Genomic DNA, 25,285 nt, shown 5'->3' with positions numbered 1-25,285 from the left:
ATGGATTCTTTCCGTCTTGCGAGGCACCACTGTAAGTTCCTTGCTGGTGTTTAAGATTCTTCTGTCTTTATTACTATACTGCTTAAAGGAATAGACACAGCATGAAAAAGGAATTAAAGATAAGCTCAAAACTTATTTTCTTTATTCAAAACTGCATACCAATTTTCAAAGGAAGGGCTCAAGGCGTCTTCCAAGCTAAAAAATCCATTAAACCACAATCAACCAACAACAACCAACCTACAAAAAGCAGCAGACAGTTAACCACAAAGGAGTCAGCAAGCAAATCACAAACAGCAGCGTAGCAAGTAAATCAAAAGCTTATCAAAAAGAAAATGTTTCTGGCAAAGAGAGAAATACTGGCAAACCAGCCAAGCAAACCAACTAGGACAGAGTTCCACATTCTGGGCACCACAGCAGAAAAGACTCTCTAACATAATCTTGCCCACTGTACCTGAAACGTCCATGGAGCACAAGGAGAGCAAGTGCAACTGTGCCTGCATGAACAGTCCTCAGGCGGCAAGCCATGGGTGGGTGCCATGGTGTGGAAAAGGTTACTGGACGTGCAGCAGAGGGCCTCTCGGCTCCTGCCTGGGAAAGCAGACGAGTGGAATCAGGAGCAGGACAGCGGTATTGACGCCTTACTTTTGTCATAGTTTGTACTACAGAAGAAAGACCATTTTGAGAAACCCTTCACTATTCCAGGGAAGCCTAATGCCCCTGAACCCTATCCATAGCTTACCCATGTCCCTACTTCAAGAGCTAGGTTCTCTATTGTTCTGCCAAAGAATCAAAACAAATGCCTAGTTGGTCAGCATAGATAACACTAGAGAAGTAAATCAAGGAGCAATGATGAATTAACATAGACAGGCATTCTGTCTCCTGGTTCACTTACCGTAAAAAGATTGGACCGGCGCTTGGACTGTTTACGAACAGGAGTTGGAGTATTTGTGGTAGGTGGAACATCAATCCGTAGCTCCTTCTGGCTGGTGCTTGGAGTAGATGGGACAGAGGAGGAATAATCACTTAAACTCCCTCCTCCGTTGCTGGTCTGCAATGATTAAAATCCATTTTACAGGAAGAAAGCCAATTGCTACTTCACAAGTTTAATTTCATTTTTAGCAGGCAGAGTAGGTTTAAAAAAATAAAAATAAAAAATTATCACAATCTCTCTTATACTTGGAACTTAACTGGAAGAGACAATTGGAATGCAGTGGTACCTCGGGTTACAGACGCTTCAGGTTACAAATGCTTCAGGTTACAGACGCTTCAAGTTACAGACTCCGCTAACCCAGAAATAGCACCTTGGGTTAAGCTAACCTCTCTTTTCTATTAGCTGAATATTGTTCCTGATGCATAGCACTATACACCATTTACAAATCAGTCATATTGTCCAAAATTTGTGGTGCTATGTCTATAGTGGACTGGAACTGAGGTCACAGAATCCTAGAACCACTAGCCAGTTTGCACTGGAAATGGAGTGGGGTGGGGATAGAGGATTTCAAGCCAAACTGAGCAATCTCAAGTAAAAAAAAAACCCCAATAAAATGTAGCATTTCCAAAGTACATTTTTCTTGATCAATTCAGCATATCACCCATATCTGATTCTTTAGATAAAGGAAAAACAATATTCTAGGTGGCTTCAACTAAGGGGCCAATCCAAAGATGACCAAAGCTGTTACAAAATTTGTACTGCTTTCTTAATTCATAGGATTGTTCAACAGAATCTATTTCAGAGTTCCATTCATCTAGCAGCAACTATATCCCCAAACTAAATTCAATAACTAGAGTTTAGCCTTTTGCTCTTGTCCTCCTTTTATAAAAGGGCATCCACAAATACTACAGTAACAGCTTTGATATTCAAAAGCCCCCACAGCCACCTTGTTTGCAAGGCTGAAAAGGCACACAGTCCTTCCAAAGCACTTCTCTTAAGCTGATCAATCTGAATGCACTAAGAACATAAGAACATGAAGAGCCTGCTGGACGGGGCCAATAGCCCATCTAGTCCAGCACCCCCTGTTCTCAGAGTGGCTAACCAAAACCAAGCAGGATAGAAGCACAAGAGCCTCTTCCCTCCTGTGGCTTCTAGCAACTGGTATTCAGAAGCATGGCTGCCTCCAGTTGCAGAGGCAAAGTCATCCAGGCTAGTAGCTTTCAATAGCCCTCTCCTCCATGAATTTGTTTAATCTTCTTTGAAGCCATCCAAGCTGGTGCTCATTTCTGCCTCCCGTGGGAATGAGCCACCAATACATGCACTTGTGCATGGAGAAAGTCAACTGTGAAATAAACTTCAGTGCCATATGGATTAGTAGTGGATGCACAAGAACGAAGGAAAAGGAGCAGCTGAGTAACTGTCTACCATTCCTGAAGGTTGCATTACAGTGTACCACCACCCCACCCTGGTATGCAACCCATGAACTTCCCCACCCCTGGAGAGAATACAGCCCTTTATTTCAGAAAATTTGCCTGCCTTAACTAAACAGGTAGAACTGCTGAAATTAAGATGAAATTATTAGTATAAGGGGGGAAATGGAGTATAGCTGGACCTGCGAGCAGAAGACCAAGTAAGCACCTACTTTGATTTGATGAAAACCATTTTGAAATTAGAAGATAGATTATAAAACATATTCAGTGTCAACAGAGAGGGAAAGAAGAAAATTTAGCCTTACAGCAAATTCCCAATCTGAGGTTCTGGGATGGGCAATCTAGTTCAGGGATGGCACCTCCTCTTACGTTATCAGGAAGCATCCTTTTGCCAATGACACCCTGGGGAAGGGATTTCCCGCAGCTCTGAATCTGGGAACACTCAAGCAGAATAGATATAAGACTAACTAAGAAAATACCAGGGGGCTAGGACAGGGGGATGAGAAAGTAACTCACACAACTATTAGCATTAAAAAGGTAAAAGCAATATGGAAAGGAAAGAGGGAAGATAATCTCAGAGGATTCAAATATTTAAGCTTGATATAAAAGAGATGATAGCAAAAATGGACAAAAACTTAAATGGCAATGGATAGCAAAAATGAGCAGAATGCTAAATTAATAAAAGAACTTTCTGAACAAATAAAAGATCTAACAATCAAACATAAACACACATATAAATCAGTCCAGGACCTCAAGAGCAGAATCAACAAGCAGGAAGACACTTCTAAGAAATTAGTGAATGAAAATAAAGAGCCAAGGAAAAATCAAGAAACAACTAATGAAGAAATAAAGGATCTAGTGACATTACATGAAACTACTTTGGACCAGATAGCTCTGCTGGAGATGCACCAGAGAGAGTTGGTTTTATGCTTCAAAGGTCTCCCAGAGGCACAAGAAGAAAGGATTGACCAAAAGTTGACTCAAGAATCAGTAATCCGGCTGGGCGCACAACAACATGCGTTGTGGATGGATATAGACAAAGAATTCCGAATAAGATCTGAGAGTACAAAATCATTTAAAGGTCCAGGAGACTGCTTGGTGTTTTTCAATTCAAGACTTTTAAAAGATAAGGTATTACTAAAGAGAAGACAAGCAAAGTTGTTGCTGTTCAGATACAGTAGCCCCAGCTGAGGTCTTGGTCTTGGGAGGGCATATCATAGATATCAAGGGACATAATGGTTACTGAGTTGACAACCTTAAAAAGTTGTGGGACAGAATGCAGCCTGAGTTGTGAGAAAATGACGTTTAGAAGTGTTGTTGTTATTGCTCCTGCCGCTGACGCATCTTGTCCATTATCTTATCCTCATCCAAGTACAAGATCACCAAACTGTAGGGTCTCATCTCCTTCATGTTGTGCTTCTCAAGCATCGCTTGAGATAAGAAACTGGAAACGAAAATCCAGAAGACATAAGCTAAGCAAAGAATATATTGGGAACCCCAGAAACTTCAAACGTATCTGTCACATTGGATGAGGTCCCAAACTGGCTTTGCTACCAGCTTAGATCCTGAAGATCTTTGCTAAGATCTTTGCTAAGGCTGGCATAACGCAGGACCATCTGAAGGACAGGAGAAAATTAAAGAAGATTTTTGAAGTAATTGAGAAATGTGGGGGCGCAGAAGCAGTATTGAAAGAGACAAAGGCAAAAGGCTTATTGAAAAAATCCATTGGCCATCCTCTGCTTTATTCTGTGATGCCACAGAGCTAGGAATGAAGGGTGGATTTAAGATTTACTAGAAGTGCCTTCCTCCATATAGAAATCAAGTAAGCTGTCCCATAATGTTGATCTCCCTTCAGTTGTCACATTCCCAGCACTTTGCATCTCTCCTTCCAAAAGGGAATCTCAACACAATTTGATCCAAAATCTGAAGGATGTGCAGTTGAAAAGGTCAGAGAGTGACAATCAATTAACTCCTTTCACAGAAGATGTTCTAATGAGTCAGTTCAGAAAAGGGAAACAATTGAAACCAGGGGCTCAGAATCCAACACCCCCATTGATGAAGAAATAGTTGCTGCTGTTAAGGATGTTGTTCAGAAGTGACACATGGCAATACATCTTTCAGATACCGAAGAATCTGACTTGGAGAATGATGATGAATGGGATGATTAAAATAAGAAATTAAACATGTTAACTACTACTTGATCTTTTAATACTTGATTGTTTAATACAAATATTTTCTAGGATACGTGGGGAATATTATATACTTTAGGGTAAAGGTAAAGGTACCCCTGTCCATACGGGCCAGTCGTGTCTGACTCTAGGGTTGCGTGCTCATCTCGCTCAAGAGGCCAGGAGCCAGCGCTGTCCGGAGACACTTCCGGGTCACGTGGCCAGCGTGACGAAGCTGCTCTGGCGAGCCAGCACCAGCGCAGCACACGGAAACGCAGTTTACCTTCCCGCTATAAAGCGGTACCTATTTATCTACTTGCACTTGGGGGTGCTTTCGAACTGCTAGGTGGGCAGGAGCTGGGACTGAACGACGGGAGCTCACCCCGCCGCTGGGATTCGAACTGCCGACCATACGATCGGCAAGTCCTAGGCACTGAGGTTTTACCCACAGCGCCACCCGTGTCCCTCGTTATATACTTTAACAGTAGGCTATTTAAAAGCTAAATATTTCTAACATGACACCGACTTGTCTTGTCTTAGTATTGGTTATTTTTTTAAAAACCAATAAACTGCTGGAGAGAGAGAGAGAGATGACAACCCGAAGAGATCTGAAGAGCACGAGCACTTTAATGGGCAAGTACAAGGTGATAAGAGTAAGCTCCCCTCCTAAATCTTCTGTTGACTCTGTGAATGAGTCTGATAAGAGATGTGTATTCCATTTCCCTTGGTCAATTATTATTCCAGGGTATTTGCCCAGGAACTAGTCCTACTGAGACAGCACACTATTGCATTTGTGCCCCTGCCCCATATTGTGCCTGGGGCAAAGTTTGGCAGGTTTCTTTGGACTTCTGGAATGCATAGCTTTGCTGATGAGTTGTTTCCACTCTTTGAACACTCGCAGCACCAATCATGGGATTCAAAGCTCCAGTCACTTTGTCTTTGACCACATCCACTGAACCTGTGTGTTTTGGTAATTAGCCCTTCATTCAAGAAGGCTTCATAGTAACTAGGGGACGTGCCTGAGAGGAAATATCTCTCTTACATGGGGCCTTGGTTCAGTCATTAGTATAATTCCTGGTAGATGGAGCTGCTGAGTTATCCAGGCTTGAGACAGGAAACGTAACATCTCTGAAGAGGCTTGTTTGCAGAACCTCATCCACAGAATCACATCCTGGCAGGACATCTGATAGTGGTGCTCCTCATTAGGCTGGTGTGAAAATACATCAGCACTGTGATGATTAGCTACTGAATCTTTTGTTGTCTGTCCAGGAACAGAAGCACTTTCTCCACATGCCACGTTCCATCCTAGATGTTTTCTTTGCAGAATAATAAGCAGAAACACTTTTCTTTGTTGCTAATCAAGTCATGCAACTGAAGGCATGAGGAAAAGTACACATTCTTAAGTCCCTGTTGGAAGCTGAGTGAACTGATCAGTAGATCATCCAGATACCATGGAAGAGATTGGTGTGAAGAAATTTTCTGTGTGATGGGCAAAACAGTATATAGAGAACTATTTGAGGTCTAGAATCATTCACAAGGTGTATTCCTTCTGGACACTACATAGAATACTGAGTAAGTCCTGAATGGAAGAGTATGAGTTGAAATATTATTTTTTTGAGAACACTGATTTTCAACACATATTAATTATAGGAAAGAGTAAGTTTGTTTCTGGTTGGACATTTGACTCTTGGAATGGGCACTAGCCTCTTTTTGGGGACCGTCTTCTAAAGCAGATATAAATAAAAACTAGCAAAAAACAAAAAGGTACACATTGGAGGAAAAATATTCAGTATGTACCCAACAAATTTGCACAATGAGGATACCACATGGCAATTCACCCAAGCCACTAATTACATGCAGTAGCCTTTAGATACAAAAAAAGCCATACAGGCTGACAGAACAGTGGCAATGTATTTAAAATTCTTACTGTGTTTAATCTTTATGCATCTGATGCAAGGACCTCTAGGCAGCCCATTGATCTTTGATAAGATTAATGGAAGGTCAACTCAAGGCTGCTATTAGGGCATCTATAAAAATATTTTCCTTAACTTCACATGGCCATATATAATACCTAAGACTAAAACAGACAAAATACTGGAAATCCATGACAGGACCTACTGTCTCAATATTTAAAAGAAAAGCAGCTGGGGAGGGAGCAAATTAGATCAGAACTGTAAGGGAGTTAATCCGTGCCCTACATGCTACTTTCCTGTAAGTTTTCTCTAACAGGCAAACAGAAGTTTGGGGGAAGTTTTAGTTTAGGAAAGGTTCACTGGACATAAAGGACTAACCCCTTCTTCTAGCACCAGAGTCTCAAGCCAATTTGGGCTGCCCTGAAGTAATGGGTTTCTGTGTAGTAAGTACCAGAGAAGGAACATATGTGATGTCAACCTGCGTATACAAGTTGACGTGGCTGGGGAAGGGGGAGAGGATGCCTGGAGGATTTATATACTGCATGAAACTTGTCATTTCTTTGGACTTGCTGTGGACTTGATCACACAAGTGCCTTCTGCTATCCGGAGAGCAGAATAAACTCTTTATTTGAACCAACTCGGTGTCATTTGACTTCCTTCCTCCTGTCCCGGAGCAACGCAGTCCCAATTGGTGAACTCTAATAAGGCTACAGCCCCACCCCAGCAGCTGCTTTTGAAAGACAAAAGTTGTACCGGCAACAAAATTCTGTAGTAAGGAGTTTAAGGCTTCAGCCAGCCAGCCTAACCTCTTTCATTCCCCTCCCACTCCCAGGGTTTTCCAGTATAACAGCTTTCCAAACTGAGCATGCTCTAAATTTCTCCCACTCCATAGTTTTTCCCTTGCAAACGTTGGGGCATCTCTTGAGTCCACTGATACATCCTTCTGATGTGCAGGCAGTGCCATTTTGGATACATGAGGATGCATACTAGGAAAATGAGTTTTGTTTTAGTAGAAAAGGTTAAAAGAGGTATACGTTCTGATTATAAATCTCCAATATCTTGGCAAACTTGTCCAAAATCTACATAATACTATGAGTGTCTCATCTTCCTCTGGCAAACATGAGAAACTGCAAAGAGGTATGAGGAAATAGCTATTTCGCATTGGGTTTCAGAAAAGCTCTAAGCACATTAAAAAGTGTAATATAAAATACTGATAAGCCCCAACTCTTCTCCTCCACTCAGAGTACCTCAGAAGTACAGCACAAGTGCTGAGACAATCCTCCATATCATTCCAGAGCTTGAACAATGGCTGGATCTTGTCCATGCTGGATTGGCTTGATAGGTGGTTCAAACACTACAAAAGCCCAGCACAACTGCAGGTGTTTCCCCTTTGCACCTTTAAGCTTGGGAAGAGGGATGGAGCTCATCCGCGTGACAAAATCGTTTGGAAACACTTTTAGCCCCACAGAAGTGACACATGTTATAAAGTCTGCCTTTTCTCAGGAGTGGAGGATTAGCCCTGACATTTGCATTGTGCTAGCACTTCAAGTATGTCTTAAATTAAGCATGACATCACACAGGATCTCACATTTCCTTATTCAGAGATGAGCATGGTCTTGACCATCACAAATGTTGGCTGGCCAGCAGGGCCATCCAAAAATGTGTGTGTGTGTGTGTGTGTGTGTGTGTCCCGAGTTTGATCCTTAGAACCCATTGTTTAGTGTACTGCACACTCTATCTTGGGTTGCCTGCTAGAAGCACCTCCCTCATTCTTTTAATCTTGTGTCACTGAGAGTTTAGAGCAAAACTGTTTTGTGGAACATGACAATCCTGCCTAGTATCTTGCATAGATTCCTCCCTCCTTTGAAAGTTCTCCAGACTAGGAGATAAAATTAGAGCACTCTAATACAGCTGAAGGATATCCCCTTCAATGAACTCTGAAGGTTGCCAATGTAGAGAGGAATGGAAGGATTCCCCAAGCGTCACAAAACTGGTGTTTGCTAAAGAGCTTGGATTGGTTTGTTGCTTTTGTTTGGTTTTTAAAAAATGCTACTTCTGAATTAAGTACTGCCCCACCCTGGTTCCATTGGGGAACATCTCCCCGCAAAATTCACACTGCTATTATAGTTACTGGGTAGTAGCAGCTTCCATCATGGTGGAAATTGGGAAAGTACAGTATCTATAAACATTTGCTGTTGGCCAATGATTTTGAGAATCTAACACAATATGCTTGTTTTCTCACTAAGGAAACAATGAGCACAAAACATACATTATTAGAGGGACATCTGGGACTTCTAATCCTGGGATCACTGTTCCAATAGAGTTTACCTCCCATAGCATTGTTGTTCAATAAACCTGTTCTGACGTGGTCTTATAACTTGTAAAGCAGGAGAAGTGAGGAACGTGTGGGACCTCCAGATGTTGCTGGACTCCATGCCTTTAAAAATGTTTTATTCATATTTGAAACTTCTTAATGTTCAACAAAGCTTTCAAATGTTAGTTGCATGCAATGAGTAAATATTGGCCCTCAGGTAAGCTGGCAGGTGCCGTGCTCTGCTTCCAACTATACACAAAGACATAGACACTTTAGGCTGCATAAGTGATTTCGCAAAATGTGCACAGCCTAATGGCTGCTAACGACAGTGTCTGGTAACTGGGTGAAGTGCCCTCATAAGATGCTTTTTGAGGATGCATGTAAGCTGCTCACCAGCTTCAGGTGAATAGGCCAAGTGTCTCCTGTAAAAGGATTGTGATGAGGAGTATATTACACCAATGCTCCAATATCTGCATTGATTTTATGTGGCTCTAAAACAAGGCATTGTTGTGTGGTGGTTGGTTGGTTTTTTAATGTACACACCCCTACACTATTTGAGCCTAATACAAGATGCCCTTCTTACCCTATACAATGGTACCTCTGGATACGAACGGGATCCGTTCCAGAGCCCCATTCACATCCTGAAGCGAACGCAACCCGCATCTGTGGGTCGCGATTTGCTGCTTCCGCGCATGGCGTGATGTCATTTTGACCGTCTGCGCATGTGCAAGCGGCGAAACCAGGAAGTAACGCATTCCATTACTTCCGGGTCGCCGCAGAGCACAACCCGAAAGCACTCAACCTGAAACAACTTTAACCCGACGTATGACTGTACCTCCAAGGCAATCTCTAAAGTTGATTGTGAACCACCTCTTAAAGTATCACACATTTGGCCACGATCAGACAACAAAGACACACGGAAATACATAGTTTAAACTTTACATAGTTTAGAAGCAATTTCCAGGCTCTATTTAAGTGGCCTTTTTTAGAAGGTCATGGAGCATATATAGGTTGGGGATTCTTTAGTTCTTTAACTGTGGTTGCACATTATGAACTTTCAAAGCTAAATACAATATAAATTAAGGTAACAGAAGGGCACAGCAACTCAAAGAAAGCTATCCAAAGAACAATTGAAAATACTTTCTGCCTGAGGTTGTCAGAACCCATATTCTATTCCAAGGTGTAACAGTGCTGCCTTGGGATATGAAGAATCTGAGTCAAATGCAAGAACACTGGTTACCAATGCCAATTCATGTTGCCCAGTTTGTATCAACCACTAAAAGGGATGCAAATAATTACATTCTATTTCATACCTGGCTGATATGTACTGCCGAAACCTGGACTGAACATACAGATGAGTGGCTTGGAGAGTTTGGTAGGGATTTGCAAGGGCCTATCGAAAGTTGCTGTTTTTTCCTTGTTGCAACAATCTTCTGTGCAACTGTAAAGACAAAATTAAAAGAATTTGATTACATAGAAACCCTGTGATGAAGCATTTTGCTCCTCTGTTCAGAGTCCTGCTTCCATTAAAGAGCAATTTCATGATCTGACCAACAACATAAACTGGCAGTCCTGCAGCTGATGCACATAGAAACTAAGGAGGAGAGGAAGCTAATGGTGAAAGTGCTTACTTGTCTGTTGCTGTTGTTATTAGTAATATATAGGCTATTGGTGTACACCACAAATCTCTTGAAACCAAGATGTGTTTTCAATCACAATAAATATTTTAAAAGTTAAATCAATTTCTTCTGGATTCCACATGAATGAATTTGCAATGAGAACAGTTAAGTGAATCATTTGTTTTCAAGAGGGAAGCTAGAACACTGCCGATAGAATGTCACAGTGTTAGAATTATTCTGAATGAAACACAGCCTCCACCTCCAAGATAAAGAAAAAGGAGGGGGCAGCTTTTGATGCAGGATGTATTTGTTTTTGTAACTTCTCCTGGAGTAGATCAGCACAAAGTTTAAAAAAAGGAAGGCCAAACTGAGGGATATTTCAGCCTCAGGTTTCACTAAGTAGTCTACTCTCAAGGTCCCAATGCAGCTTACCCTCCCAATGTTTTAGACTACTTCCAACCTGGTCACCATGGCCATACGGAATGGGGCTGATGGAAGTTTCATTTAAAATGTTTGGAGGGGAAGGCTGTCCTAAAGCTTGGATGATGGTAGTATCTTCTAAAAAGCAGAGCTATCACAAGAGTGAAGGCTGATAAGAGGTACCTGTTACCAAAGTGTTCTACCTCCCAGAGATTTGCCCCACATGCCATTCCACCGAGTGGCAGCTTGGGACCAGCACAACTGAGCAAGCTGGGTGAATCAGGGGGTCTGCAGGGTAGGGCTCTACCCCACCAAACACCTGATTCACCCAGGAGCGGGGCAGCAAAAATAAATAACTTACTGTCTGGTGAATCAGGGGGTCTGCAGAGTAGCGTGGCAGCAAAAGATGCATCTATCCCGCCAAACATGTGATCTGCTTGGCAGTGTGTCTTTTGTTGCTGCGCTACCAGGCAATTCAGGTGCTTGGTGGATAAAGCAAAGCAGCAAAAGTTGTGCACCTTGACTGCTGCTGCGTCCAGCTTATCAGCTTGACTGCAGCTAGGCAGGTGGAGCTGCTGAGCACCAAGGGTGGCGCCTGGACATCTCCACCCAGTCACAAAAGGCCAGTTGTCAGTAGCAAAATGTGACTGGCGCACAGCTAATTTCAAATGCCGCTCACAAGGGGTCTAAAGACACATGGATCTAATCCTCAGACCCATCTGCCCATCTGGGTCATGTATGAAGACTAGGTCACATGTCATTTCAAGTTTCACCTCTGATTTTAAACTAGAGATTCAGTTCTTGACTTATATAAAACTCTTGGTGTATTGAAACAAATTTATCTTCATTTATGTTGCAATTATCTCTTAGGGCAGTTAATTTGATGGAAATTAAACTATTGTTTAATTGCTCCTATTAATCGAGAGATTTAAAGAAGCACAGTAATAAATAGTTACCTTCAAGACAGAACAAAGTCAAAGCTACTCATGTTGATTCTAAAAGGTAAAATAATTCTAAGCAGAATGAGAACAGCTCAAAATGGTCTTTTCAAAAAAGGAGGGTGCTGCAGTGCAGTATATCAAGTTTTCCAGTGAAACAGTTTTCACTCTATATTTCAGAGATTCAGAAATTGGTAATCAATCTACCACAACCTGATTAAAATCAGTGTTTTGTTTCCTCTGAAGGAAATGCTATTATGGGGGCATGAACCCCCCCATCCAATGTGCTTTAAGTTGTGCCTAGTGCACTACTGGACTGAGCCCCACAACAGTTTTAAATGGAGCAATGCAGCTCTTCGCCTGAAAAAAAAAGGTTCCCCATTGTATTAGAGGAAATTATTTCTGTTAATCACAACAGACCAGGACAAAAACAACAACCTATAGTTGGCCTACTAAAGTGAGAAGTAACCTCTTGAATATCTATTACCACATACATATTCCCGAATAATCCACTTCACCCAGGTTTTTTTTAATGCTTTTCGGGTTTTTCAATGAATTATTAGAATTGGCTTCCTTAGGACGCTTCAGGGGCACAGATATAAAGCCATTGTGTTTTATTGTTCACCTTAGGGTGAATGGTGGATAACTAATAACACCACAAACACACACACATACACCTCAGAGCTCCTACCTGACCTGGGGAACATTAGCCCCGAATCAGTGTTTGGGGGGTGGGGGATGCTAATGTTTAATTGTGGTTTATTTGGTCCACCATCTTGATTCAACATGGCAACTGCCATCCAAACACGAATGAAGACCACCTCATCCATCTTGGGAACCCTTGTGCCAAGTTAAGTGCTGATATCTTCAGAGGCATACAAATTAGCACAGGTTAGAATGTTTATGCCCAAAATCAGACAAAATCCCACTTAAACCACATTCTGGTCTACCATATTGATTCAAAATAGTGGGTAGCATCCCAACATTGACAAAACTGCTACCCCCACCTCTGGAAATCTCATGCAGTTTGAAATTGGTGCCATTTGGACCCACCACACAAAAAAAATGTGTGAAGACAAGCCTAAGTCACATTTTGGACCACCGTTAATTTAAAATGGTGGCCAGTAGTTTGAAATCAGTCAAGTTTGTACCCATCACTCCAAAAATCAGGCAGTCACATTTCGTACTGCCATCTTGATTCAAAATGGTGGCTGCATTGCCCACATCAACAAAAACTGCCACCCCACCTCAGAAACCCTCATACCAAGCTTGATGATGGTATCAAGGTGGCCAGACCTACTGAGAACAAACGGTAAAAAAAGTTTTTCCAGAATATATAGTAGATTCCTTTATTTTCCTGATCTAAAATTCATGTTTTCCCTATCCCTGATAGAATTTGGACCAATTTACATATGTACACCAAGACAGAAAGGTACAACAAAATACTTCACAACATTGAAGACCTGTCTATATTAGAGTCACCACATATATGGTGTTTAGAACCCACAGAAGGCCTCAGTCCTTCTATATATGTTCATAATCTTGCCACAGCTGCACATCCTCCTAAGGTACAACCACAGTGCTGAATAGGACAGTATGAGAGGCTGCAAATGAAGCCTGCCTGGAAGCTGCAGGAGCGAGCACAGCAGAGCACATCACCACCCAAGGAGAGCAAGACATCACCCTGCAGAATCTGAAGCAGTGGTGTACTGGCTTCCTTTAGGCTTTCCATCACCATTGAAGGCCCTGTTTGACCTACTAGTCAGAAGAATGGCCTCATCCATTAAGATTAAGAGAGCACTTTCAATTCCTACCTGTGTATCAACACAAAAAGAGCCAATCCAGAGGACTTGTGAGGGACTTCACTGTACTTTATTTGTTGCACTTTGGCCTATGAGACCTTTTATAGGAGGTAAATATTCAGTTGTATCACCATGGTCAACTGATTTGCAATGACAGGTGTGTTTTCTACCCAGCCCTGCAGAAGCCCAGCTGTACTTATACACAATCGGGCATTTCTTCACCAAATTGAAGAAGCAACTTATCTTTTACAGCTTTTGTGTGTTTTAGTTGTTGTTTTTTAATGTAACCAGCAATCCATGATGTTTCAAATATCAACTAAATACGATTTGATCTCCTAAATTATCACAGATAAATTCACAGTACAACACTGTTAGCCATAAAAATCACTGGTATTATTTTGTAGTTTCATTTCACTAGTAACATTAAACTAATGCGTTCTACACTTGGCAAAAAATTGTTAGAGTAATTACAATTAGGGGAGGGTATGGCTTACATTAACCTAGCATAGGACTGCTTCCTTTTGAATAGGCTAAAACTTGGTTTTCTGCCAGTTCTCTTTTGCATTCATAGTTAGAAGAAAAACCTAGATTTCATGTCAGAACTTTCTCATATACAATCCCCTTCATTAACATTTTTTCACATTGGCTCTCACTAGCATGCATCAAATACAACATTAATCTTAGGATCTTGAAAAAAAGCTAATAAAACCATGAACAACAAAGTAAGCTTAGTATTATGTAGGCATAATTAGGTCAAATGTGAATTTACAATTTGGATATCACCCTTTGCATGCAAACTATTCCATATCCTGGATCTATTAATCATCCAACGAAATTGCTAAAAATGTGGGCTCAATGAGCCTTCTGTATTTTATGAGAAAATTACTCAACTGATCTACCCTATTAGGAAAGATGGGAGGATGGTAGATACAAGCTGATGTAGAGCTCACAAACAAGGCTATAATATACACCACTACATATACATGTCAGCAATTCTGGCTTTCTGTCTTACCCCATCGTAATCACTGAAACTGTCAAACCTTGAATAAATGAGATGTTGCCTGTTAGGGTTAATATAAACTCCTTAAGATAAGAACAGGGACACAGGTGTCGCTGTGGGTTAAACCACAGAGCCTAGGACTTGCCGATCAGAAGGTCGGCGGTTCAAATCCCCGCGACGGGGTGAGCTCCCGTTGCTCGGTCCCAGCTCCTGCCAACCTAGCAGTTCGAAAGCACGTCAAAGTGCAAGTAGATAAATAGGTACCGCTCCGGCAGGAAGGTATACGGTGTTTCCGTGCGCTGCTCTGGTTCGCCAGAAGCGGCTTAGTCATGCTGGCCACATGACCCGGAAGCTGTCTGCAGACAAACACTGGCTCCCTCGGCCAATAAAGCGAGATGAGCGCCGCAACCCCAGAGTCAGTCACGACTGGACCTAATGGTCAGGGGTCCCTTTACCTTTACCTTTTTAAGATAAGAACCTGTGTACTCTGTATCCATGGGGCCTCTTTTAAAGGACTCACCCTGTATATCACTAGTGTCAAAGTAGAGAAGTACATTCAAAAGTGATTGGCCAAGAAAAACAATCTTAACCAAGCTGTTTTGTTTTGCATCAGAACTTGGTCTGTGCCACTGAAACCTGCCACCCAACAGTTTCCTTGCCTGAGTGATGGAGGCTGTCTCAAGAAAGATGTCTGAGACCTCAAGGCTGATGGCCTAGGGCAGTGGTGGCAAATCTATGGCACGTGTGCCAGAGGGGGCACTCAGAGCCCTCTCTGTGGGCACACGTGCCGTTGCCCCAGCACAGAGTTCGCCAGAGTTCATTACTAGAAAGCCAGCCTCTCCACATACACCTGAGGACATTTCTCATATCACCCGCCCCTCTGCCCAGCCTAGCTGCTCCCGCTCTGTCCCGCACCCCTCAACTGAGACAGGCGGAGCCAGCCGAGTGCAGCACGCAAGCTGCTCCTCACGCTCCAAGCGGTGAAGTGGAAGCAGCTGAGCATTGAGGCAGAGATGATAGCGTTGGGTGATAACACTGAGGCCGATGTCTCCCCCCCCCCCCCATGCAGCGTCGCCTGGGATTCATCACTCCGGTCTCCTGCCACGCTTCATACAGATATTAAAAAGCATGGGGGAGAGGACGGAACCCTGAGGAACCCCACAAGTAAGAGCCCAGGGGTCTGAACACTCATCCCCCACCATCACTTTCTGGACACGGCCCAGGAGGAAGAAGCGGAACCACTGTATAACAGTGCCTCCAGCTCCCACCTCCTCTAGACGGTCCAGAAGGATGTTGTGGTATCAAAGGCTACTGAGAGATCCAGTAGGAACAAGGAAACAGCTTTCACCTTTGTCCCTAGCCCGCCGGAGATCATCGACCAGCGAGAAGTGTGCATGCACATGAAAGCGCATACCAATAACAAACTTAGTTGGTCTCTAAGGTGCTACTGGAAGGATTTTTTATTTTTATTTTTTTTACTACGGCAGACCAACACGGCTACCTACCTTTAACAACAAGACCAAGACAGTTTCAGTCCCATGATGATGCCTGAATCCCAACTGGAAGGGATCCAAATGGTCCGCATCCTCCAGGCGTGCCTGGAGTTGTTCAGCAACCACTCACTCAATCACCATACCCAAGAATGGAAGATTTGAGACTTGGCGATAGTTGGCCATATCGGCCAGGTCCAAAGATGTTTTTTTAAAGAAGCGATTTAATGACTGCCTCTTTCAGCAGGTCTGGGAAGTCTCCCTCACAGAGGGAAGCATTCACCACCCTGCAGAGCCCATCCTGACTTGCTTTACAGGATGGAGACAAGTGGTTGGTTTCACATATCCAAGCAACCTGTTCACATGCCTGGAGGTAACAGATTGGAATTGATTCCATGCAACTTGTTCAAGGTATCTCTCCCAGCCAGCCTGCAGCCAGCCTGCCCAAGATGGATCCCCGTCTGCCTTCTCCTTTTCTCCCCAGCATACCTTGCTCAACACTCCCTTTTCCTGTCACCTCAAACACACAGTTTCCCTGGCAACCTTCCAAACCCCCAGTCTCTGTTCACACCTCAGGGCAAGGGGGAAGGACCACTCTCTTGCCTTGTCAGTGGCCCTGTATTGTTTCTTAATGGCCCAGGTCGTTTTGCATAGGCTTGCTCAGGAATTCCTCTGCAGCTTGTATTTTCCCTTCATATTCCAATTAATCAAAAATCCTAGCTTTTATATTAATTTCTAGTGTTGAGGGGGGGGGGTCCTCTCCAAACCTATAATCTATAACTGCATATTGAAAAGCGGTCACATATAGCCACTTCCATTGCTTAAATCAGCTGACTTCATAACTCTGCGCATTAAAGAGTTAACATCTTCAGTCTTCGGTCTGAGTAATGCTGATCCAGCAACTTTGCTTATTTTAACGAGTGTGTCTTATTGCAACTCTAAATGGTCTTCAACCAATGTGTTGGGTTTACTGTGTTTACTGAACACAAAAGCAGGGGCTCAAGCAATGAGTATTTTTTATATATTTTGCTATTGTTGCACTGACCCCTAGTGGCCACTTGCTGAGCCTACAAAGTTCATTCTAAACTGAAACTACTGATAACATTCACAGGTGATGTAGATTGGGTGGTGGTGGTTTTACAAGCAAACTTCAAAGCGAACTCTAGCTTTCTAAATGCATGCTGTGCACATTGAAATGTTAACTTTATAGAGAAAGTTAAGCTAACAAAATCCAATCTCTAAATAGTATCAATTTGAACAGTGATGTATCTGTTTTGCATTTTCCAAAGGCAATACCTTGATTTTCGAGCATCTCGGAAACCGAATGTTTTGGTTTTCAAATGCTGAAAACCCGGAAGTGAACGTTTCAGTTTTCTCGGAAGTCGAACGGCTTCTGAGGCGCGTTACTCCATTTTCTCAATGGAACTTGCCGACCACCTATTGTGCCTTGGTTTTCAAACGTTTCGGAAGTCTTCCAGAACGGATTACATTCAACAACCGAGGTACCACTGTATAGTTCTTTCCATCACTGCTTAGCAACAGGAGACAAAAAGCCACATTGGTTCAAACCCATTTCTACACAGATGCCCAACCCTTACTCTTAATTATCATTTAATTTATTGCCTGCCCTTCATCCCAAGGGCCCAGGGCAGATTACAATGTAAAATACAACTTTAAGATTCATTTGAATACTCGCCATTAGGGAAAAAAAACAATCACAAAAATGGGGTGGGTATAGTCCAGTCGCTCATAATTAACCTCATACTTGCTGCCACAAGAGAATAGCATACACCACGGCCCGTCAGACCTTGTCATGTGGCCCGTGTAGCCGCCGCCGGCCGCCAGCCTTCACCTTTTATTCGCGCTTTTTTGGGGGGGGCACAAGAAAGCCGCCTCTTCAGCGCATGCGCGGCAGCCTACAAACCAGAGAACGTCTGCCCTCTAGCGGCGCCGGCCGTTCTACACAGGAAACCTCCACTTTACATGTCCTTTACATAGTCCTACAGATACAACCGGCCCTTTGAGGGTGACCAAACTGCTGATGCGGCCCCCAATGAATTTGAGTTTGACACCCCTGGCATACACCAATACACAAGAAGATGCCCTAGTTTCCCAGAACTGCCCCACAGGAAAAATTACCCACACCCACTGTTTGGTGCTTTTCGTGGATGTTAGAATACAAGAGGCAGCATCCAAGCAAACAGTTGCATTAGCACAAGGACTTTTAACTGTGCAATGAAACTTCCCTGCCTTCTGACACTGGCATATAACTACTTGTCTACAGTGCCTCTCCCCAAATGCCTTGGAACTTGTGCTTTAGCCTCTCAAAACTGCTGTCTCAATGCCTAGTTCTACCCTGTCCGCATTTGAACCATCATCCATTTTTCACATTCATCCTGGGGACTCCTGTCAGCTTCCCATTTGCCCCCACAATCTGTTCAAAAGGTTGTCGTGCCACCTATTTAATTTTAAACAACTCTTGATACTTAATGTACTTAAAACACTCCAGATTGGACTCCTTTGCATATAAAAGGGCTCCTACCATTTGCAGAAGGGCCACTGATCCTACAGAAGCTCCCATAAGCTAACAGAAGAGGGAAGAAAGGTAAATCTCAACAATTCCCCCACCTCCCAGGATATTCAAGGTCTCCCAATGCTGGAGCAGATTTCTAGGGAGCATACTGGGTGGCAGAGAGGGGTACCCAGTGAAAATTATCTCTCCATTCCCCTCTTCTGCCGGGGGGGCGACTCCTGGAGGTCAGAGTTCCACTGAAAATATAACAGATTCAAGTCCCCTGTCATGCCTGGGTTAAGCACAAGACACAACCTCCCTAACCAAAGCATGAATGGGCTGCATGCAGCCTCTGCTCCAGCTGCTGTAGTAACAGGCATGTGTGATAAGTGAAAACCCATTGGGCATGCCCAACTCTTGTGTGGATTGTTCTGTAAACCTCACAAAACATAATCCTCTGCCCCATAGGGATTGTAACTTGTCAGAAGTGGGAGGGAAGGGGGGGCGATGACTCAATGCTCAATTTTTAATCTGAAGTTCTAAGTATGTACTAAGCATAGCATTGTAAACCACCACAGGGTGAGCAAGCTTTCTTAATCAAGAGTGCATCTCTGCTTTTCATTAATACTATACTGCAAGCATCTAGTATTTAAGCAAGCTGTGTAGTTAAAGATGGACAGTCTATTAATGAGAAATCAGGGCAGCATGTCACTTCAGATTCTTAGCAATGGCCATAAGCATTTTTCTATAAAGGTCACAGCTGCACATTACGGAAACAAATTATAGGCACCAGGAGAATTACTCCTTGGTATAGCATGACACGCGTGTGTCTTGTAGAGGTCTATGCACATCACAATTTGCATCAACACTATATATTTACTGACATTTGCTTAAGATACAAATGCAAGATTAAATAAAGACAAATAAATACAAAAAACCACCTCCAAATCAAGGCAATACAATAAACCAAAGAAATTAAGGCTGGACCATGGTATACAAGACACAACCCAAGAGAACAAAACAGCTAAAGTAATTAATCCGAGGAGCAGAAATTATCATGCTGAGAGATAAACATTAGCAAATCACCAAAATAGGAAGGCAATAATATTCTATGGTTTTGGGGAGCATCATATTCTTTTATCAAAAAGGATGATATCAGATATAAGACAAAAGGGTAAAACCAGACTTGTAAACCTCTGGGATGTATCCACCTGAGCGTTAAAGAATTCAAATGTGAAAATGCTGATCTGTGGTGTTAAAAAACCCCAAACATACTTCACATATAGGCTCATGGAGTTTGAATTGATGGTGGCTGACCAGGAAAGAGATCTATAACCATGGTGATTAATAAAAATGTTCACCCTGTGTGCTACAGCTGTGAGAAAGGTAAACACCACACTGGGGAAAATTAGGAAAATGAGTGAAAATAAAACTGCCAATATCATAAAAGCATATTGAAGAATGGGAAAGTATTTAGAAAAGGGCAAACAAAAGGATAATCCCTACATGGAAAAATTACAATATTTGTGGAGTGTAAAAGGTGACAAGATAGAGGGGTATAAAATTATGTATGGTGTCAAGAAAGAAGACGGATGCCACCCCCATAATACTAGAACCATGGGCTACTGAATGTCGGAAGATTCAGGACAAGCAAAACAAAGTACATCTTCACAAAGCAGTTAAATTATGGATTTCATTCCCACTAGATGTAGTCATTAGAATCACAGAATCATAGAACTGGAAGTACTGTAACTCCAGTGGTCATCAAGCCCAACCTCCGGCAAGGCAGGAATCTCAGCTAAGGCATTCATAACATACTTCACATATAGGCTCATGGATCCAACCTCTGCTGAAAAACCTCCAAGGAGAGTCCACCACCTCCCCAGGGAGATGGTTCCACTGCTGAATAGCATTGCAGGGGTGTCCTCGCACCAAGTTGAATTGTTTTAAAGGGTGAGTGCACAAACCCATGGAAGATTAAGTCTATAAAAAGTTGCTTGCCATGATGGCTGAGTACTACCTCCCATATTGGAGGTAGAATGCCATACCAATTACTGGAGAGCACAAATGGAGAGAATGATGCGGTGTTCAGGCCCTCCTTGTGGACTTCCCATGGACATCTGGTTGACACGGTAAAAGAAGGATGTTGGACTAAATGGGGTCTTTAACTAATCCAGCACACTTCTTCTTATGTTCTTAGTTTTGTCCATACTAATGCTGACTATCACTTCCGATCTCTGCAAGATGGTGAACGGAGCACAGATCTGATCGCTCCGACAGATCTGAGCCCCGCGGAATGTCAGGGGAAAACGCCAAGGTGAGGTGTACCCCCAAAAAAGTCGTGAGAGGGTTCTCAAGATGTCAAAAGGTCCAGCAGATTGCAAAGAGAGCTCTCCCGCAATTCCCAGACCCCTGCGCTGAAAGGTTCGGGAGAGTGGGGAAAAGAAGCGGGTTTGAGTGCAGTCTGGGCAGCAAGACATCTCCACAGGAGCAAAGCCTTAATGCTACGGCCACCAGCAGAGATTTCCCGTAACTAACATTCAAGCTGACGGGAACGTAAGAAGATTTACTATTTAAATTAAGATTAATTCAGCACCAGACGAATGATTAAAAAAGAAGTCCGTTCTTCCTCTTCTGGGTAATTAACTGTACATGGAAAAAAATTGCAAGTGGAAAACTATTATCTTATTTGATATTTATGGTGTGGGCCTGCTGATGGGAGAATTCAAGGCAACTGAAACCCATTCTGTATTGTTTGACATCACTACAGGATTTTACAGCTGGCCACAACTCAGTATTTGTGTATGGAAAAAGGAAGGTTGTGCCACGACTCTGACAACATCCGAGAGGGCTTACGCCTTCCAAACCTTTTTGTCAGTTGTGGGGAGGAAAGTTTAAGGCAACTGAAATCTACTCTACTTGGCTTGTTACTGATACTGGAGTATAAAAGTGGAAACTGGATTTTGAACTGCAGCCACTGAACTCAGCAGAGGAGATTTGGATTAAGACAAGTACTTATGAACCAGATGGGCCTGTTCTTGCCGCTGCTTGTCCACCAGGTTTCTCTTACATACAGCAACCCAGGTCATGTGGCCAGGCGGGGGGGGGGGGTTACAGTGATTTTTAGTAAGTCATTAGCTTGAACCAGGCGTCCTATTGGGAAGACCCAGTTTTCTGAGTGCATGTTCCAAAGGTTGGGCAATACAGGACTCCTTTTGGTGTACCAACCTCCCCGCTGCACCAAGGATTCCCTGCCTGAGCTGCTTTAGGACGTGGTGGATGTTCTCCTGGAGACACCTAGTTTGGTTGTCCTGGGGGATTTTAAGATCCACGCCAACATGACCTTACAAGGGGCAGCTCGGGACTTCGTGGAAAGCATGGCCTCCATGGGGCTGTCCCTGAATAAATTTGGCTCAACTCATAGTTGCGGACATGTCTTAGACTTGGTATTCACCACTATGGATGTGGGTGATCTGACACTAAGTAAAAGCAAAACAAAGGAAGTGCCATGGTCGGATCACTGCCTGGTGCAACGGAACTTCTCTGTGAGCCTTCCCATCCACAGGGAGGGGGGACCAATTCAGATGGTCCGCCCCACCCCCACTTAAAGGAGCCAAATGGTTTCCAGAGAGTGGTAGGGGGTGTTTTATCCCATGTTGATGGTCCCTGGTGGACCGCTGGAATATGGCATTAACCAGGGCTATCGACTGTCTGACTCCAAAGCGCCCTCTCCGATTGCACAGGGTCTGGACAGCCCCATGGTTTTCCTCAGAGCTGAGGGTGATGAAACAATCACTGAGACGGCTAGACAGGACATGGGTTAGAGCTCAACGTCGAGCCTATCAAGTGGCGATAGCAATCACCGCCTCTATTGCATCTGCAGAAAACAGCAGCAGGAGACTCTTTCAGGTGGTTTGCAATTAAATGGAACCACCTGTGCCATCAGGGCCCGGTAAGGGCCCCAAGATCTCCTGCAATGATTTTGCAAAGTTTTTTGCAAATAAAGCACTCAGATTCAGAAAGAGGTAGATGCCACAATGGGAGCAGGGCCAGGGCGGGAGAGTGCCAGAGTCTCGTCTAGTCAAGTTGTGTGGGATCAATTCCAATCTGTTACCTCCGAGGATGTGGACAGGCTGCTTGGATGAGTGAAACCGACCACCTGCCTCCTTGATCCTTGCCCATCCTGGCTAATAAACGTGAGCTGGGAAGGGCTGGGTGATGGGCTCTGTGGGGTGGTGAATGCCTCCCTCTGTGAGGGGGCATTCCCAGACCCTTCTGGACTGTCTAGAGGGGCTGGGAGCTGGGGGCACTGTTATATGGTGGCTCCTTCCTCCTGGGCTGTGTCCAGAAAGTGGTGTTGGGGGATGAGTGTTCAGACCCCTGGGCTCTCACTTGTGGGGTGCCTTAGGGCTCCGTCCTCTCCTTCATGCCTTTTAACATCTACATGAAGCCGCTGGGAGAGATCATCCAGGGATTTGAGCTGGGTGTTTATCAGTATGTGAATGATACCCAGCTCTATTGAAACCAGTGAGGGTGGTAAAGGTCCTGTGTGAATGTCTGGAGGCGGTTGGAGGATGGATGGATGGAGGTTGTATCCTGACAAGACACAAGTACTGTTTCTGGGGAACAGGGGGTGGGTGGGTGTGGAGGACTCCCTGGTCCTGAATTGGGTAACTGTGCCTCTGAAGGACCAGATGCGCAGCCTGATACAGCCGGCCATGGAGGTGCACGTCAATTCTCTGTCCAGCTCAGCTGTCTTCCAGCTCCATCTGGTTCACAGGCTCCATCCTGTCCACGGACTGTCTTGCCAAAGTGGTGCATGCTCTGGTTATCTCCCACTTGGACTACTGCAATGTGCTCTACGTGGGGCTACCTTTGAAGGTGACCTGGAAACTGCAATTTAACCAGAATGCGGCAGCTAGACTGGTGACTGGGAGCGGCCGCCGAGACCTTGTAACTCTGGTCCTGAATGACTCCCAGTACGTTTCCAGGCACAATTCAAAGTGTTAGTGTTGACCTTTAAAGCCCTAAACTTGGCCCAGTATGCCTGAAGGAGTGTCTCCACCCCCATCGTTCAGCCCGGACACTGAGGTCCAGCACTGAAGGCCTTCTGGTGGTTCCCTCATTGCAAGAAGTGAAGTTACAGGGAACCAGGCAGAGTGGCACCCACCCTGTGGAATGCCCTCCCATCAGATGTCAAGGGAATAAACAACTACCAGACTTTTAGAAGACATCTGAAGGCAGCCCTATTTAGGGAAGCTTTTAATCATTGTATTTTAATATTCTGCTGGAAGCCGCCCAGAGTGGCTGGGGAAACCCAGCTAGATGGGCAAGGTATAAATATTTTTTTTTATTATTATTATATTATTATTACTCTGTTGCAGGAATATAAGAAAGACTTATCTTGGCTGGAGGGATCTACAGAGCACTAAACTCAGTTTCCTGTATATAAATCGGAATTTTAAGGAGGGAAAAAAACTAGCAAGAGAGGTTGATATACCTATTTATAAGGATCTTCAAGTGCTTCAACTCTTCATTCTACCCTGAGACATTTTAGAAAACTGGATACTGAATTTAGTACTCTTTCTCTCTCCTGGACAAATAAGTGGTAATTCTTCTGGATATATTGTTTCTGTCTCTTTTTTAAGGTAGATATTTGTTATATATGAATATCAACTTAAAAATTGGATTTTATGTTAAATTGCATATGTGTATAAAGTACGTGGGTTGAAAGAACAGGGGTAGTGGGAAAGCACAGAAACTGTTATTGTTTACTGGGAGCTTACATGGAATGGTCTTGAAACTGATAAGGTGGTGGTGGTGAAAACTGGCTGTTTTGAGAACAACGGAAAAATGAAAATATGACAATGATTAAACAGAGTTGAGTCTGGACAGAAGGGCTCAAGTACAGGACCCGGGGGGGATATATCTCAATGTGAATTGAAATTTATGAAAGAGATGGGGGAAATGGTGGCTAAAATAACAGATGAGTTTACAACACGAAAGAATCAAAGCATTAAAAGAGTGACAGAACCAACTGAAATAATAGTCTTGCACAACAGACAAGACAGTCTGGAAAGGGGCATCCTTTGTCAAATCAGAAATAATAATCTTGTACAGGGAGAACTGAGGAAGGGATGTTCCTAGACAAAAGTTGCGAGAGGAAGCCTGAAAACTGGGAAAAGATGACTGATATGAAGAAAGCCCATTTGGAAGTTTTGTGGTTTACGCAGAAAACACTTGAGGAGGTTGTGGTGGAGAAAACGAGGCAGAAAGTACAAGGAAAGGCGAGTTGGATTTGGAACTTGCCTCAACTGACAGAAGTCTGCTGATGAAATTAAAGTACGCCAAAGGAAAAAGAATGGGAAATTGTCTTGGAAGCTATTATTGTTTATGTGCAAAATATTGTAGATATTGGTACATTAGCAGGCTTTGATTAAACGCTTACAATTAGCAGAGATGTGTTAGTAAGTTTTGATTAACTATGTGTAATTATTACAAAATTGGGTAAATGGATATGGAAACGTAAGAGAATTTTGTTTATATAAAGAACCAGAAGAGGGGATGGAGGAAAGTCTGGAGATTCCTGGAATCTCGAAGAAAAGGTTGTGAAAAGATATTGCTATACATGGGGTTTGGGGGTAAATTTTTTTATTTTTTATTGATGGACTTAAATTGTGAAAAACAGTAAAAATTTATTTAACATACTAATGCTGACTATGAATAAATCTCATTAAAATATGAAAAC

At 43.3% G+C, this 25,285-nt stretch overlaps 2 protein-coding genes across 9 annotated transcripts in view; one reads left to right on the top strand and one right to left on the bottom strand.

The window, feature by feature from the left end:
• Positions 1 to 25,285, top strand: part of TRPM8 (transient receptor potential cation channel subfamily M member 8) — a 300,849-nt gene that overhangs the window by 112,821 nt on the left and 162,743 nt on the right. The window lies entirely within an intron of this gene.
• The window catches only part of AGAP1 (ArfGAP with GTPase domain, ankyrin repeat and PH domain 1), a 306,162-nt gene that overhangs the window by 208,991 nt on the left and 71,886 nt on the right, over positions 1 to 25,285 (bottom strand). For all 4 annotated transcript variants that reach the window (XM_081909457.1, XM_081909458.1, XM_081909459.1 and 1 more), the window contains 2 exons: positions 10,070 to 10,197; positions 893 to 1,048 (listed from right to left, as the gene is read on the bottom strand). In XM_081909457.1, coding sequence (XP_081765583.1) covers positions 893 to 1,048; positions 10,070 to 10,197 — 284 coding nt within the window. The remainder of the gene's footprint in view (positions 1 to 892; positions 1,049 to 10,069; positions 10,198 to 25,285) is intronic.

The sequence above is a fragment of the Podarcis melisellensis genome, assembly GCF_964234715.1.
Source record: "Podarcis melisellensis genome assembly, chromosome: 1".
Taxonomy (NCBI): Eukaryota; Metazoa; Chordata; class Lepidosauria; order Squamata; family Lacertidae; genus Podarcis; species Podarcis melisellensis.
This window is presented reverse-complemented; position numbering and strand designations above follow the sequence as displayed.